This window comes from Capra hircus, chromosome 11, assembly GCF_001704415.2.
Source record: "Capra hircus breed San Clemente chromosome 11, ASM170441v1, whole genome shotgun sequence".
NCBI lineage: Eukaryota > Metazoa > Chordata > Mammalia > Artiodactyla > Bovidae > Capra > Capra hircus.
Genome location: NC_030818.1, coordinates 11,244,068 through 11,256,230, shown reverse-complemented (window position 1 = coordinate 11,256,230; position 12,163 = coordinate 11,244,068). Strand labels below are relative to the sequence as shown.

Below are 12,163 nucleotides of genomic sequence, written 5' to 3'. Positions count from 1 at the left end.
AGAGTGACAGCCACGACTCACCTCAGTGACAAAGAGCGTGCGAGGGTCGATGATGTCCAAGAAGTGCCTGAAGCGACCAAAGAAGGAAGTCTGGAGAAGGGGCGGGAGAGGAGAGTGGGTCAGTTGCTGTACCCCTTTCTCTAGACAACGGGGAACCCACCCACAGCTCACCCTTACGGTCAGGGTCCCAAAGTCACCAGGACTCCTCATTGGTGATGAGTGCCAACGAGGCCTCTCACTTCTCGGTGACCTGACGGCAGTTCTCCCAGGTCGAGGGCTTTCTAAAGTCAACTCAGAACGACCATTAAGACACGTCTGACCCCACATCTCTTCCATGTGCCTCCCATTTTCCTCCCTCTTCTCCCAACGCCCGGAGATCAACTCCAAGCCTTTCAGTAGCTCCGAGAACCACAAAGCATGAAGGCTAGAGGGGCGGTCTGGTCTCCAGCCCTCTCCCAGTCTGCCCTGCCCACCACGGCCTTTCTGCTTTACTTAGGTCTCTCGGAGAGAGGGTCTCTTCCCAAAGTCCAGCACAGGCTCTGCCGCCAGGGAAAGCTCCCCACAGCAGAGCTCAAGCGCAGATGCCCAGCTTGCAGCCCTCAGGCCTTCCTTCACCCATGCCCCAGGACAGAAGGCCAGCTCCCCATCCTTATCCCTGAGCAGGGGCCTTGGGAAAGGAGGGCATTGTGCTAAACAGGCCACAGGCATCAGAGCACAGTGAAAGGAAACCAAGCAACGCTGCTGCTGGGCCTTCTGCCCTCAGGACAGAGCCAGTTTGGCAAAGCCAAGCTCTAGGGGAGGAGAGAGGGGACCGAGCCAGGAGACAAAGGGGAAAGCTGCACACGCTGGGGGTTCATGCCTCACTATCCTCAGGCTCCCTCCCACATCCTCCCTAGAGCCCCACAGCTCTCCAAGCCCAGCCTCCACTCGGGGGAGGAAAGAGAACACTCCCACTCTTTTCCCTTCTCACTAGGACATCAGACCCTGCAGCCAATTTCTGCTCCTTCCCCTTCTCAAAAAAGACCGAAAATAGACCTGGGTCACCATGAGGTCTCCAGACACACCATGGCACCCTCTGCCTGGGGCAGCCTCTCCACCGACTCCCAGCCCCAGCCGTTCACAGATCTATCAAGCTTCCACACCATTGCTAACTAAAACGGTTGCTTCTCTAACTTCTTAGACATCAAAGGCCTAAACCATCCCCCAGCTTAGACACAATGCTCAGTCAGAGATGTTCAGAAGTGTGGGCAGAGGCGTGTGCGGAGAACACTCACTGCTGCATTATCTATAAGGGTGAATTGTGGAAATAACGATCCACTCACAGGATGGAACACGGCGCAACCATCATGTTTGGGATTATGTTTATGCCATGCAAAAAGATTGCGATTTGTGAACTGCATCTGAAATGCATGATTCCAACTTAATAGGAGATAAACAGAGCGAGATGGATACTAAATGGGTAGCAAGGAGACAGGATGACACCTATTAAAACAAAGCAGGGGTCCTTAAAGCAGCGGACCCCAACCTTTTTGGAACCAGGGACCTGGTTTCTCGTGGAAGAAACTTTTCCACAGACTGCGGGTGGGGTGGGGGGAAGGGCTCGGGATGATTCAATGTGCACTTTATTTCTATTGTAAGCTCCACCTCAGAGCATCAGGCATTAGATCTGAGAGGCTGGGGACCCCTGACTTAGAGAAGCGGCTGATTCCAGGGCTGAGGTAGGGAATGAACACGATGCGATTGGCACATTTTGTTGTGCTAGAGAAGGAACAAAGTGCCCCTCCCCAAAATGACGGGGGCATGTCAGAAGGGCCAGAAAGATGCAAAGAGACTCTGTGTGTCCCTGAGAAGTTCCCAATTGGGTTCACAGGGTATTCTGAAGGGACTGAGTATAACCATGTGGAAACATCAGACGAACCCGAACTGAGGAGCATTCTGTAAAATAAATGGCCTTGTTCACCAAATATGCCAATGCCGTAAAGACAAAGAAAGACTAAAAAACTGCCCCACGTTAAAGGAAACTGAAGAGATAAGGCAACTGAACACAAGGTGTAATTCCTGAATGAATCCTGGACTAGAGGGGGAAGCGCGTTCAAGGACATTGCTGAGACAAAGGATGAAACTGGAATAGGACCCCACAGTAATAAAAGGGTTGTATCCATGCTAAATTTCCTGAATAACCACACTCTGGTTATTGCTACAGACTGCATATTAGTGTCCTCTCAAAATTCATGTGTTAAATCCTAAACCCCTAGGGGATGATATTTGGAGGTGAGGCCTTTGAGAGCTGAGGGCATATATGAGGGCAGAGCCCTCATGAATGGCATGAACAGTCTTATAGAGACGCCAGAGGAACCCCTCGCCCTGTTCCACCACGTAAGAACACAGGGAGCTGTCTACGACTAGGAATCAGACCCTCCCCAGACACGGTATCTGCCAATGCCTTAGCCCTGGACTTCCCAGACTTCCGTACTGGGAGAAATTAATTTCTGTTGTTTATAAAGCACCCCATCTATGCTATTTTTATTATAACAGCCCAAACAGAGATAAAAGAGAATGCCCTTGTTGTTAAGATTACAGTGAAGTATTAAGGGATAGCTGAATATAACCTACTCTCAAAAGGTGACAGAAAAAGGATGTGTGGATATACAGGGCAGCAATAAAACCTGGAAATGCAGGTGCTATTATTCTATTTACAGATTGAAGATGTTCTTAGTATCATGTGCATTTGCTGTCCTTCCTGGCTTTATGACCACCTGTAGACAAAGAGCATAATAAAGGAAATATGACAAAATGTTGAAAGCCGGTGGATGGAAGCAAAGGGTATATGGAATGAATTCTTCTTGCAGCTTTTCTGTAAGACTGAAACTGTCTCAAAACTAAAAGTTCAAAATTACATTATTTTAAAAGCTACAGGGAAATATATTAAAATGTTAAGAGAGACAGCCTCCAGGTAATAAGAATATGGTATATTTTTATTTCCGTATCTTTTACATTGTTTTTTAAATGAAAAAAAAATCAGTATTATATTATATATAATAATATAAAGAAGTAATATTCTATTTTTTAAATACACATTTAAATTAAAATACAGACTGATATACTACTCGATTATAAACTGCTGAAGGATGTGGGCTATTGGATGTTCTTTCTGTATGTGTCTCGGCTCCTAATCGCATGTCATGCACCTAGAAGAAGTTCCGTAAATACATCAGCCACAACACGAATGAGTGGGCTGCTGAGCAGCCACTGCCCTGGAAGCTTCCTGGAGTGATGCAGCCTGGGCTGGACCTTGAAGGGAGGGTAGGATGTGAAAGGGACAAGAGTATTAGCAGTTAGCAGGCCAAGGAGGGAAGAGGATCAGCAGAGGGGAGGGCCCGGAGGAGAATGGCCTAAGGGAAGCGCTGCTTGCAGATGGTCCGGGAAAACATCCAGCCTCTGACTTGCCCTGTGGTCCGTCACTGTTTTCATTCTGTCCCAGCCTGCTGACCCTGCTGTATCACTCTCCACCACTGCCACTGGGAGAGAGTCCTAAATAAAGCATTTTGCTCCATAGATGCCTACCAACCCCTACTGGACTAGCTGAGGGTAGACCACAGTGAACAAGCCCACAGGGAACTGAGGCCATCAAGAGAGACAAACAAGTAAAGAGATAACTATAAAATTAAGTGAGGCATCATAACAGGCACTGGGGACACAGGTTATTTCTCCCTCGTGAGTCAAGAAGCTTCCCAGAAGAGCTGGGATGGGCGGATGGATGAATTTACCGAGAGAAGGGTATCAGCAGGAGCTCGAAGGCACGCAGGCTCAGGTCAGAAGCTGCACCTGGCTCCTGCAGTTTATTCAGTCATTCACCAGAAAGCTACTGGAGACCCACTGTGTGCCCAAGGCTGTGCTAGGTCCTGAGAATAGAGCAAAGTTGACTGGCTGGGGGAACGAGGAATAACATAGTCATAGTAATGCCCAGATTTCTAGTCAGACACTAACACTTACTAACCAGGATGAGGAAAGCAAGAAGGGCATTGATTCAGTGAAGAGGAAGATAACAGTTCTGGATTGGTCATGCACACTCGGGACACTTGAGAGCCTTCCAGATGTAACTTTTCAATAAACACATATAAAGGTCTGAGATTCCTTTTATGTGCACACATGACAATGTCCTAACCCAATCAGCCAAAGAACCTCCCCCTGACCCACCAGGGATACACAAACTTAGGCTTCCTGACTCACTGCAACGATGGAGGCCATAAAGTAGAGGAACCATAAGGCATTTTGTCAAACAAGGGAGGGAAAACTGAGTTAGTGCAGAATCCTGGGGAAAGGTAGAGCAAAATTTAAATGAAACAGTACATTAACAGGCTCAAGGCAAAGCAGGGCTGTGGGGAAGAGGCCTACATAGGTCTGGACTGAGAAGTAAACAGAGGGTTTTGTTTCTTAAAAACTATAAGATTCAGTTAACCATGGCATGGGATGTCCAGAAACTCCTTCTTTGAAGCCCTGCCCTCGTACTGATTCTCTGAGTCAAAGTGCCAAAGACCCACCAATCAAAAGCAGGATGTTTCACTCCTATTGCCAAGTAGAGGAGGTCATTCACCACCTGGTTCCATTAATAGAAGGATTGAGCCATTAGCCATTGCAGCCACTGACTTTCAACACACCCTGAAAGGAGTCCAGGGCAGAGCACTCTGTGCTCTGGGAAGACTGGTAGAACAGCCCTTCAGAGAGTTAAGTACTTTTTTCAGGAGAAACTTTTTATGAACCTGGATTCTTACATCTTCCCAGACTTAGAAATGCACTAAACCCATTAATTAAGATATCTGTTCCTCACATATAGCAGCAACCTTCTGAGATGTGTGCTTGATTACACGTAACCCCTTTGCCAAAATCACACACATGCTGACCTCTCCCCCTTTACCTCTTCAGGGCTCTCTGAGAGGCTGCCTCCCAGACTATAGTCCTCAATAGACACTAAATAGCTCACAGTTCTTACAGTCTGCATTTTTGTGTTTGTTTTCCTCGATACTGACCCTACTGATACAAACAGCACGTGAATGAGTGAGCTGCTCAGTCGTGTCCATCTCTTTGCAATCCTATGGTCTGTACAGCCTGAATTTTAGACTGTAGCCTGAGAGGCTCCTCTGCCCATGGAATTCTCCAGACAAGAGTACTGGAGTGGGTTGCCACTTTCTTCTCCATTTAAGCAGCGAAGTTCCTGGCAATCCACAACCTTGGAGAATGTGATTTCTCAGTGAGTACAAAAGAATGGCTACCCAGTGAAGGAGGCGGCTGGGGTCCCTCAGAGCTGAGTAGGCCTAGAGGCAAGCACTCTTCTTTGTAGCTGCAATAATGTGTCTGTCCTCCCAGCCCAATGCAAAACATGGCAACCTCATCAGTCTATTTTCTCAACAGTTTAGTATACAGGGTCTTTTGGTTTTTTTGCCCCCCAAATTCACTTTTTACCCCATCAGATAATCAGTGGATTTTTTTTTCCTTCCCTTTTTCTTCACCAGAAGAGTGAGTCAGTCAAGTAATTCCTTCCCTTTCCCCTCACAAGAAAGGTGAGTCAGCTACTTCTCAGCAGGGCCTCCCGGCCTGCTGCTTCCTAACTCCCAGGCCTGGCCCAGGAGAGCAGAGCCAGAGAGCTGCCTCGGGAGCAGCAGCCCAGGGCAAAGGCCTGAGAAGAGACTGACAGCAGGCCTGTACCCGGACCTCGACACGACTGCTCATCTGGATGAGGAATAAACACTCTCTGAAGCTGTAGCCCAACAGCAGAAAGGCTAGACGAGCTCAGTAGTCCTCACCTGGTAGCACGCTGAATCCCCTGGGGTTTCTAAAATCTGGGTTGTACACCCAGGGATTCGAATTCTAGTGGGCTGGGGTGGGCTCCAGGCATGAAAGTCTGTTTAAAAATCTGCCCAGGTGATTACTGTGCAGCAGGGATGAGAACCACTGGACTCGAAGGTGTTGACCGTCTCCAAGGCACAAAGAAGCCCTAGGACCAGCCCTGCGAACAGTCACTCTCTAGCCTCTAGGACATAAATGATTTAAAAACATAACTACCTGCAAGGCACTTTCACTTCAGAACTTATTTCAGCAAACTATATGAGACACTTCCCCATTGCCTCCTGACTCTCAGCCCACACAAACCTCTCCACCCTGAGGTGAAGAGTGCATTTCCGGGCCCACAAGCTGCCCAGAGCCAAGAGGGAGCCTTCAACAAGGCACCTGCTCTGTTCTCATAAGCCTTGGAGGATTCGGAGCCCAGCACACACACAGCACACCCATACCCCCTCTCATCTTAGCAGATAAGTGAGATTTCTGAAGGAGCAAGGAAGTTTAAAAATAATAATAATAAAGCAAACATTTCTGTATAGATTAAGTCACAAATGGAAAGAATCATGTATGTTGTTTTCCTGTCCTGGGGCCTCAACTTGCCAAAAATGGTGTCAGCCCTAAAGGAAGAAAAGAGTGGGTTCAGGAAAGGAAATGAGTAGAAAAGAAGGAAATGAGTAGAAAAGGGAGCAGTCAGAACACAGAGCTCCCCCATGCACTCTGGCCATTTCACCAGGTAACATGGGGCGCTGGGTACAAGCATGGACTTGAAGTTGACAAGCACAACAGGGACAGAGCGGCATCTTACCTAATACCAGAGAGAAGGCTTCAGCCACGTTCAGAACAGGAAAATTGTACAGGACAAGCAACCCAGTTTCTTCAACAAATATTGGGTTGGCCAAAAGGTTTGCTTGCAAAACTTGAACGAACATTTTGGCCAACCCAATAGAAAGAAAGAAGGATGAACCCATCTATCAGTCAAATATAATGTGTGGGCTTTGTGGGAGTCTGATGGAAACAAACCAATTATTTTTAAAACATTGTAAGGGAAATGTGAATAGTGCAATGGACAGAACGCCTGTCCCCACACTCTGAGAGTCATGATGAAATCCTGACACTCCACCCCCGCCCCCACCTCAAAGGTGATTGTTTTAGGAAGTGGTGTCTTTGGGGAAGTTTTAATGTCCTTTTAAAAGAAACCCCAGAAAGACCCCTCCTCTCTTCTGCCATGGGAAGTTTCAGCTAGATGTTATTTATGAACAAGAAAGTTGGCTCTCATCCGACAATGAATCTGCCGGTGACTTGATCTTGGACTTCCAGCTTTGAGAACTGTGAAAAATAAATTTCTGTTGTTTATAAGCTACCCAATCTACAGAATTTTGTTACTGCAGTCCAAACAGACTGGTTTGATGATATTAAGAAATAATTTTTTTAGGTGTGTTAATGGTATAGTGGTTACATTAAAACTAATTTTAAAATCCTCTGATATCATATGAAAAAGAAGGCACTTCACTTCTGTGATATTCTCTCCCTAATAACCCATAACTGTCTAACCATTAAACACTGCTGCTGCTGCTGCTGCTGCTGCTGCTGCTAAGTCGCGTCAGTCGTGTCTGACTCTGTGCGACCCCATAGACGGCAGCCCACCAGGCTCCCCCATCCCTGGGATTCTCCAGGCAAGAACACAGGAGTGGGTTGCCATTTCCTTCTCCAGTGCATGAAAGTGAAGTCACTCAGTCGTATCAGACTCTTCGCAGCCCCATGGACTGCAGCCCACCAGGCTCCTCCGTCCATGGGATTTTCCAGGCAAGAGTACTGGAGTGGGGTGCCATTGCCTTCTCCCATTAAACAAGACTAGACAAACCCAAACTGAGGGACCTTCTAAAAAATACTTGACCAGTACTTCTCAAAACTGTCAAAGTCATCAAACAGAAGGTAAGTCTGAAAAATTGTCATAAAACAGAGGGCAGACTGGGGAGACATGACGACTAAATTTAATGTGGGATCCTAGAACAGAAGAATAACATCAGTGCAAAAAATAGTAAAATCCAGCAGTCTGGAGTTTAGTTAATAGTAATGCTGGTTTCTTATTCCGACAAATGTGCCACGGTAATCAGAGATGATGACTTTAGGGGAAACGACGTGAGGCTTACACAGGAATCCTGCTACTCGAGTTCTGCACACATAAAATGATTTCCAACTGTAAAAAGTGTATTTAGAAAAGCTAACTTAAACAGTCTTTCTTTTTCAGAGTTACCTATAGCAGGTAGAGTGAACTAATGGGCTTTGCATTGAAATAATTCCCTGACTCGGGGTGGAAGGCATAGAAATGAAGCTGGCCTAACGCTGGTAATTGCTGAAGCTGAGTGATGGGTACACAGGAGTTCACTGACAACTCAATTTTGTCCTCAATTTTGTATGTCTGAAAACCTCCCTAATAAAAAGTTGACAATAAACAGAAAACCGCAGACTCTGGAGCCAGACTGCCTACTGAATCTGTTTCTTTGTGTGCCAGTTTTCTCACCTAGAATATATAGGTAGGATATAGGATAATTGTCTCAACCTGTCTCACATGATTGTCATGAAAATTAAATAGGTCAATACATGAAAAGGTTAGAACAATACTCAGCTAGCATCATCATCTTTTGGAAAGAAAGATGTTCACAGACCAAAGCCCATCAAAGCAAGCTTTCTCCGCCCTCTGACACTGCTCAGAGCTCCTCCTTCCCCTGCCCCCTGCAAAGAGAGATCCTTGAGGAATGAAAGGAAGAAGGGTTCTGGGGGACTCCAGAGAGTAAGGAAAGGTTCTCTCCAGTCTTGCAGAAAATGGTGTTATTGGTTAGTGGATTAAGAGCAGTGTTCCTGCTGTGGGCTCTGGGGCTGAACCCTGGATTATGAACCACTCAGGGTTCAAGGGGCTGAACGCAGTCAGTGTGGTTGGAAGCAGGATTCCAGGGGATGGATAAGGGTTTGACTGGAGGGCAGCAGGGGTGGGCCATGCAGGCCTTTGGGGTCTTCAAAATAGAGGTCTTTACCTCAGAAGCAGGGGAAGCCACTGGAAGGTGTTTAAGAACATGTGTGATGGGGGAGTGGTGCAGCATCGCCTGATCAGACCTGCACTGTTGTGACTCTGCCATGCGAAGAGGAAGGGATTGGAAGGGGGCCAGAGAGCAAGCAGGGAGACCTGGAAGGAAGCTTCTGCAGTGGCTCAAGAGATCAGTGAATGGGAGCTCAGTCTAGGATTCCAGCAGTGGAGACTAGTGGATCTGAGAGCTATATGAGATGAAAATCCTGTTTGTATTTAGAGGATGAAAGAGAGGAAGTCAAGTACACAGGGGACTCTGGGTTTCTTGGAGTCAACTTGATGGCAGTTTGGGCTGCTTGCACAACAAGGGAGTCGTGTGAGAGGGGCAGAGCTGGAGGAGACAGGTTCCTTAACATGAATGAATATCACATGCACTGTGCTTTACACAGGGCTGGAGGAGAGCTGCTTCAAAAGCAAATATAGCAAACACTTGCTGCCCTTGGGAGTGGTGCCAAAAAGAGGGACTAGCAATGGCTGCCTCGACAGAGTAGCCTCAAGTATGCGATTACATTTCCAACAGGGATAACAGCAATGGGCTCCATCATTTAGAGCCACTAGGAGGTTCTCAAATATCTGTGTGTGACTGTCCCAGGACAGTTGCTGGAAAAAAACGAACCCATAAATTAACTGAACACATTACTATGTGCTGAGCCCCAGCTCAGGGTATCATGGAGACAAGCGGAACTGCAAGAGCTGCCCCTCCTCTCAGACTGTGTTCACCAGTGTTGAGGAGAACCAGTAATCACACAGAGGAGTAGGGATATTCGAGGACCACAGGGCAGACTGCAGTAAAGGCTGACTTATGAGGATCACACTTGGGGTAGTCAAAGAGCTGGGCAGGAGGGGTCCCACCAGGGGATAAGGGAAAGAAGGGAGGAAGCGTTTAAAAGGAGGTGGGCCTGAGTCTTGAAGGACTAGTAGAATGTGGGGTTGGGCAGTGGGGAGGGGGTCAGCTAACGGAGCGTCACTCAAGCCCAGGCACAGGCACCCCAACAGGCCACTCTGGGTGGCACCTTGCACTGGCAGGATGACATCAGTCTCGCCTTAGATACTTGCTGCTGCTGCTGCAGCTAAGTCACTTCAGTCGTGTCCGGCTCTGTGCGACCCCATAGACGGCAGCCCACCAGGCTCCCCCGTCCCTGGGATTCTCCAGGCAAGGACACTGGAGTGGGTTGCCATTTCCTTCTCCAATGCATGAAGGTGAAAAGTCAAAGTGAAGTTGCTCAGTCGTGCCCAACTCTTAGCGACCCCATGGACTGCAGCCTACCAGGCTCCTCTGTCCATGGATTTTCCAGGCAAGAGTACTGGAGTGGGGTGCCATTGCCTTCTCCGACTTGCATGCTGAGACGGTTTATTTTTTAAAGGAATTAAAGTCTTGTTTAAAAACAGTGGGGATGTTTTCTCAGAAGGCTCAAAAGCGCAGCTCCTTAATTAGCAAAGCTCAGTGCACCGCTTTGCTGGAACCAGTCCCTCTCCCACCAACTTGATAATAACCAACCAATCAACCACCGCACCGATCTTGGTACAACTTTCTTTCTTCCTGCAAACTTTCCATCCACCTCCGTGGCGCTCCCCCCGCCCCTCAACCCCAGGCAAGCCTAATTCACTTTAGCCAAGTCTCTTTGCCCCTTTTCTTAACAAAGTCCATTTCCTCAGCGCTGGAGGCAGCAGGGACCCGGGTATGAGGTGTGGGAACGGTCCCACCCAGGCTCCTGCCCGGGCAATAAGTCTGAACTGCGGACTCTCTCTCCTGGGCCGAGGGAGAGGAAGAGACTGTCGTGAGGAGAAAAGGTCCGAAGGAAAAGGACGACTGTCACCGTGCTCCGAAGAGCCACATAGGGTCGGATAGAAACGAGCGCTTCGTGGAGGTCGCAGAGGGTTAGGGGGCTGGGGTAAACCCCCGGGGACGCGGACGCTCCGAGCTCCGGGGATGACACAGCGTTTCCTCTGCACCCCCGGCTCTCCCCGCACGTCCTCACTCCATCCCCGACAGGGCACCTGCCGGCCAACTCGCTGCATCAGCGGAGGGGACAGGGGTGGCCAGGCACCCCTCGGCAGGCGGTCCTAACCCATCCCCACCGCGGACCTAGCTTGGGGTGGAGAGCTGGGAGCGGGGCAGCTCGGGAAGAATGTGGGTCACCAACCGGGAAAAAAGTTAGAATGCATCTCGACCACTCCAACTTTTCACCCAGGGCCGGATTCGAACTTTCCGCCTGGAGGGGGCGGCTGCACTGCCCAAGCGACCCTGAAGAAGCAGCTTGGATCCCGGGGCTAGGATCCCCGGCCGCGGCGGGCAGTGTCCAATCACAGAGCGCCTCTGGCAGGAAGGGCTGGAGGGCGCGGGCGGCGGAGAATGACGGCGTCGATGGCCAATAGGGAGCCAAGATATCAGCCCTCGCCCACCCCACTGACCAATGGGAAAAAGGTGACTGTGGCCGAGGTCCACCAGGCAGTAGCTGCAGGCTCCCTGGTGGCCGCGGGTCGGAGACCCTAGGGCTAAAGAGGCTTTTGGGGAGGAGTTTGCTCGCCCTCCCTGTGCCACCCACCGACCCTCAAGCCACAGCCCGGTCCTCACCTGCTGGAAGCGGGGTTTGCCCAGCTGGAAAGGCGGTGCATCGGTCGAGGCATTAGCGGCACTAGCCGCCGCCGCCGATGCTGTAGTCGCTGTATCCGCCATGGCCACTGACGCCTGCAATCTCCGGCCCTTTTAAAATGTCCCTCCTCGGCCCCCGCCACAGCTGCCTGTCCCGATTGGCCATAAGCTACCGCAGCAAGCCGAAGGCGCAAAGGGTTGTGGGGAGTGTAGTTTTTCTTGTCTCGGAGCTTGACAGCCCTAGACTGCGGAGAGTTCCAATGACTCAGACTGGGTCTGGGTTCCCGCCGCTAATTTTGCAGGCGTCGGCAGTCCAAGAAGAGGGCGCGTGTATGTCTCTTAAGATCTCAGTAGGGGTCAGTCGGGTGACCCCTCGCTGGTACTGCCCTTAGAATTTTGAGTTGAAGCAGTGGGCGTCGCCCCTGGAGCTGCAGCCCAGAAGGACATTACTGATATGGGTCTGACCCTTGGATCAGATGGGCAAGGACTCCAGACGTAGTAGGGAAATCTTGGACAGCTTTTTACGAAGAATCACACTGCAGAATCTTCATGCAGGTCCTTCTGTCACCACACTGTCCCTTGGCTCTTGCTCTCCAGTCACCCTGATTCAGCTCCTGGAGTATTCTGGGCGCTCGTCGCCATTGACCCAGAAG

At 49.4% G+C, this 12,163-nt stretch overlaps 1 protein-coding gene across 2 annotated transcripts in view; it reads right to left on the bottom strand.

Moving 5' to 3' along the window:
- Positions 1 to 11,725, bottom strand: part of SFXN5 (sideroflexin 5) — a 128,203-nt gene extending 116,478 nt beyond the window's left edge. The window contains exons 1-2 of one of the 2 annotated variants that reach the window (XM_013967507.2): positions 11,493 to 11,725; positions 22 to 90 (exon numbers count right to left, since the gene is read on the bottom strand). In XM_013967507.2, the coding sequence (XP_013822961.2) occupies positions 22 to 90; positions 11,493 to 11,594 (171 nt within the window). In that variant the 5' untranslated portion in view covers positions 11,595 to 11,725. The remainder of the gene's footprint in view (positions 1 to 21; positions 91 to 11,492) is intronic. The other variant, XM_013967506.2, reaches the window with a different exon arrangement.